Source organism: Monodon monoceros, unplaced genomic scaffold (assembly GCF_005190385.1).
Source record: "Monodon monoceros isolate NGI ecotype Baffin Bay Population unplaced genomic scaffold, NGI_Narwhal_1 Super_Scaffold_18, whole genome shotgun sequence".
NCBI classification, from domain to species: domain Eukaryota; kingdom Metazoa; phylum Chordata; class Mammalia; order Artiodactyla; family Monodontidae; genus Monodon; species Monodon monoceros.
In genome coordinates this window covers 118648012-118653375 of record NW_021703774.1, presented here as the reverse complement: position 1 = coordinate 118653375, position 5364 = coordinate 118648012, and the positions used below count along the sequence as shown (strand labels likewise).

The following is a 5364-nucleotide window of genomic DNA, read 5'->3' as shown; positions in this document are numbered from 1 at the left end:
GATCAGAAGGGGTCTTCTTCTGCAGCATTCAAAGTAGAACTGGGTTTTACAAAGCAATGCAACTCCGGAAGCCAAAAAAAGAAACAAAGTGGAAAATAATTGACAAATATTTTAAAGCAAGAATTTCTTATGCTCATGACATTTTAAATGACTGAATTTTTCCAGAGTATCTAAAATGCAAAGTAGATAATTTCTTTCAACATTTTGTTTTAGATTAAATAAATTTTCAAAGTAATCTCAGTATGTTGAGTTTTTAATGCCTCTTTCTCTGTCAACTATTTTTTTTTTTTTTTTTTTTTTTTTAGTAGTCCAAAGCAGGCTTTTAAAAAGTGTAGTGTTGTAATTGCTTTATTCTGACAGGAACTTCTATATGCTGAAGATGTGAACATAATTCCTTGGTCTATTCAGAAGTAAACATGCCCAGTGATTAAATGAGTTCAGATTATTAATCATTTTCTGAATAGTTATATTTTTGTGAAATTGGCAATGAGATTTTACATTCTTTCTCCTTCTACCTGTCAGAGATAACTGGTCAACATGAGGACATGTTTGAGAGGTTTGGTAGTGCTGTAAGATAAGGTGGTTTCCCGTTTTCTCCACTGACAGCTCTGGGCAGCAGGGTTCTTTGTCAAGTTTCTGTACTATTTTAGTTCCTCCAGACCACTGACAACCATGTGGTTTTCAGAGTTTTCTTGGCTTTGCATTATAGACTGCTCAGATCCCCAGACATCAGTATCAAGCTAGTGTTTACATCTAAATGGCTTCCTTCATTAAACTCCAGCTTTGATTTTCAATCTATTAAATTTGTGTGCTGTTCAAAGGAATAAAATGATCTCAAGCATTTATTTAATAGGCTTTGTTTGTACAATTATTAAATTAAGATCATCACTGAGTATTACTTCATCTGGAATGATAATTTCAAAGCTGTCATTTTACAAGCAGTGTCAAGAGAATAACAGAATTTTGAAATCAATTTTAGTGAATAAAAGTTTTTTTCTTACTGTAGGATACAGTAAAACTGAACCAAATAATTTAATTTGGAAGTAAAGCCAAAGTGAATTCACAAAATGTGTAAACTCTAGAGCATTGTTAAGAGATTAGTGTTGCTAATTTAAGGTACTTCAGACTTACTTCACTGCATGTATACAGACCATTTGAATTAAGCACTTTTTCTGTTGATAAGTAAATGAACATGATCATTCTAAGCTGCTAGAAGGAAGTTTCTTCTGTTAAGTAGGTTTTACATTCCAAATAGTTTTACATATTTTAATTTACTAAGTAAATATTTTATGCAAAAACAATGCAAAGATAAATTTGATCATGGATTCTACATTTCACAAAAGTTAATGTCCTACACTTTAGTGTATATTGGGATATCTCTATAAATAATACATTGATCATAAAAAGGAAATGGATTTCTTTTTAATGATATTACAGCATGGTATGTTTAAATGCCTATTTAAAGAGAACCTATTTCAGATGAAAGGGAATGGAATGTAGATTTACCTTCATTATCATATGATAAGAGCAGAGGAATGACCTTCAATGTCTTCCTAAACCTGAGATAAAATGGCTTTCTCTGGATACATAGAAAAAAACAAAACAAAACAAGACAAAACCATGGCTTCCATTTACTCTGCCAATTCATCTTCTGTAACCTATCAGAAATGGTCAAATTGGGATTATCAAGGGCTCATTTTAATCTTGGTTTCAATTTCTTTTTCCAGAAGCATTTTGCCAGAGAAAACAAAAGTAGCAGTTTCCTGCTCTCACTTGCAACTTACATCTTTTTCTCTCCTTACATCCAGATTAAGGACAAAATCTGAAAGACTTTGGAATTATTTTTAGCCTCTTCACCATTTCATATTGAAACTGTGCAGGACCCTGTGGGTCCCTCTTGGGTACAAAAGCCTCTCCATGTCCCTGGTTTCTTGTTTGTAGCAAAAAAAAAAAAAAAGGAGTGCTTTAGTCTCCCAGGCTTTCCCAGAGTTCCAAAGAGCAGATTCAAATAGTTAATGATTAGGACAATAGAGTCACATGATTCCTAGTTCCTCCTGAAGGGATGCAGATAACAGTCTGATGCATATCTTTGAGTTGTTCTATAGAAACTAAGATCCCCACTCAGGTGGAGGATGGTGAGTACATGCTGACCACAAGCACTAGACCCTGGACTGGTTGGAACCAGAATGTTGAGTTTCTGGAAACATGATCCCTGAACCTCACCACCAACCAATCAGAAGGTCCAGGACCTCATCATGTATCCTAAGATCCTCTCCCCTAACTGTGTCTTTAAAAACCCTTGTCTGAAAGTCATTGGGAGTCCTGGTCTTTTGAGCACGAGCCACCCACTCTCCTTGCTTGGCCCTTGCAATAAACCTTTCTCTGCCCCAAACTCTGGCCTCACTGTGCACAGGAACTTGGGTTCAACAAAATTTTTTTCTTTTTTTTTCATAAATATCTCTTCATTTATTTCAGCCAAGATCTCAAAAACAATAAAACCAAATTTTACCAGAAAGTGTCAGCAAAAATTCTCTCTCTCTTAGGAAGTCTGTAATATTCCAAAGTGACTGGGTGTGAGCACAACTTTGTGTGCAGGAGCACATCATGCTGCCAGGTGTCCTCTGGAGGTGGATATCTAGATGTGGGACAAGGGAAGAATCCAACTCTAGGATCTTGAGCTGTGTTAAGACATGGTCACCTCTTGGGCTGGAAAATTCAGATACCAATACCAGAGATGAAGCTGTTCAAAAATGATCTGAGTTGAAGCTTAGCCATAGGTTTGGAATTCTAGGAAGATCTGGTAGTTGTATTCTTGGCCCTGATCTCTGAATTATAAAGAGTGTTATTTGGTTAGGCAACAGGACTGTGAAAAGAAGGACTACCACAGAGAAGCCAGTAGTTGGTCTGGAAAGTCAAGCATCCACATTCCATGTCCTTATGCATCACAGATGCGACCAGCTGTGAGCAAACCAGGTTCATTTCTTCTTTTCAGCCATCTTCATCAGCTGATGCTCTAAGTCTTGATTTAAGGATCAATGGAGACCAAGCAATAGCAAGGGTTTTAGAATTAGTTTCCTTCTAATGACAGTTTTACTATAAAATGGATACAAATAAACCAACCCACCAATGGAAAACTGTGAAAAACTGGTGATATCTGTAACAGCTATTATAGTTGTAAATTGTTTACATGATTTTATCATTGAAATATATGTCACTTGCTTTGAAATAAGGCAGTAGCTTAAAGAAATGATGACTTACCTGTCTCTAGCATCTAAAAGCATCCTATATCAAGACTGATAAGCAGTCAATTCTGTCTGTGGCCTACCCTGAATACTATAGACTATGTACCATAATGTTTTGCCCTCAACAGGTAAAGAACAAATGTATGTGACAAATGTGAACATACCATTTCCCCTGTTCAAGTGAATAAAATTACACCCACTATATTCTACCTTCCTGCTGACCCGACCTTCAATTTTTAGAGAATTAGGCATGTCTATGTGTTGAAATGAGTACAACTCTTTGTGTTATAGGAAGATAAGATCAGAGACTAATTCAGAAGCCTATACTTAATATTTATGAATCATATGGAAATACTTGGAATGGGTACCATTTTCAGTCACAGAGCTTATTTTTAAATTAATTTTAAAGACCCCAAGATTAAAGTTTAAAAAACAAAAACAAAACAAAAAGAGAACATGAACAGCTATAGCTGTCCATATGCTGCTAATTCTAGCAGCCAGAGAGGAATTCCACCAAATGTCATGAGGCAAAGGGCCTTGGTGTTTGCTGTTGGCTGTCTTGGAGGAATCCATCAGTGACTCTCCCATTTAATGGGCCTCTGATCTTAACCTATCAAAGCATCTCTTTCCCTAGAGGAAAAGACTAGTAATAAATACTTAAGTATAGTGTGTTATCTAATGTCCTTTATTATCATCATAGAAAGTCTCAGTATAAATATAAACATGAACTACTTATTGGAGTAAGTAGTGCCTGTCAGTGATCACTCTATACTGATTTATTGAATGAGGAATACCTTGAACTTGAACTTCACTTGTTGCTCTCCCATCTCGGAAACAAAACTTAAGACATTGATTAAGCCCCACTGGTGACTAACTTAGTGACTAATTCAAACGGGCCGGTAGGGGCTAAAGCATAAGGCTTATGACATTAGTACTCAAGGCATCCTAAAGCCTTTATCTGAGCCAACATAACTTACCTAGTTACTTATGCAAACTCCACCCCACAGCCTAGATCTGGAAAAATCAGTGGTGGGGGGGAGGGGGAGGGAGATCAGCACCCATAACATACTGCATATCACTCCTTCTGTAGCTATTCCTAGCCAGCACGTGGGAAAGATTTTATTTGTCATTGCATTTCACTTTTCCTTGATCCTCTACTTTCTTAATGGCTGCTTGGATAGCCTCTTGGTTGCCCAGGAACTGGTGAGGTCCAACAGCATGCAGGTTCTCATCCAGTTCCAGGAGAATGGGGACTCCAGTAGGACAAGTAATGTTGATAATGTCTTCATCTGAGATACCTTCCAGATGTTTCAGGAGTGCCTGGCTGCTATTTCCATGAGCAGACATCAGAATGGTTTTACCACTTAATACTTCAGGAGCAATCCTTTCGTTCCGATAAGGAAGGAGTCTCTCCAGAACATCCTTTAAGCTCTCGGATCGTGGCAGCTGATCAAAAGGAATGGCGCACACTTTGTACCTCCAGTCGTTGTAGATTTCATGGTAGTAAGGATGGGACTCCTCTATGGGTGGTGAGGTCACATTGTAGCTCTTTCTCCACAGCCTCACTTGTTCCTTGCCATGATTCAAAGCAATTTGCTCCCTGTTGAGACCGATCAAGGCTCCATAGTGACACTCATCGAGATGCCAGGAGCTTTCCACAGAAACCCGCTCCTGCCCCAGCTCTTCCAGGATCAGCCAGGCTGTGAGGATGGACCGGTTCAGGATGGATATGAACACAGGACCAAACTCAAAGTTTAGCGCTTTGAGTTGCTGCCCACAGTTCTGAGCTTCTTCCATTCTTTCACTGTTAAGTTTTTGATCCACCCAGCTACAAAAACGGTTCTCTTTATCCCAAGCACCCTCTCCATGTCTTAACATAATCAGTTTGTACTTGTACATACTGATGGCTGAGCTTCTCTAGTGCTTTCCAATGGGTCAGTGTTCAGTGACAGCAATACATCTGCAAAAAGGCCACCAGCGGCAAGCACTCCTTGGAAGCGCTGAGCAGCCAGTGCCTCCCAGGACTCCTCACTGCGGCCGGCGTCAACTCTCTTTTCTAGCCCAGGAGCCAGAAGGGGCAGGTCCTAACAAAAATATTTTCAACATCTTCTAGATGTGAAAA

At 38.5% G+C, this 5364-nt stretch overlaps 1 protein-coding gene across 1 annotated transcript; it reads right to left on the bottom strand.

Annotated features, from left to right (window-relative positions):
* Window positions 1-4361: 4361 nt before the first annotated feature.
* Window positions 4362-5162, bottom strand: LOC114900011 (bisphosphoglycerate mutase-like). The gene has a single exon (XM_029231241.1). It carries the CDS (start codon window positions 5139-5141, stop codon window positions 4362-4364), a length of 780 nt encoding a protein of 259 aa, XP_029087074.1. The 5' UTR covers window positions 5142-5162.
* Between the last annotated feature and the right edge of the window lie 202 nt (window positions 5163-5364).

What these genes read in the sequence shown, in the direction of transcription:
- LOC114900011 (XM_029231241.1), bottom strand. Translation starts at nt 5,141, where the DNA reads ATGTACAAGTACAAACTGATTATGTTAAGACATGGAGAGGGTGCTTGG.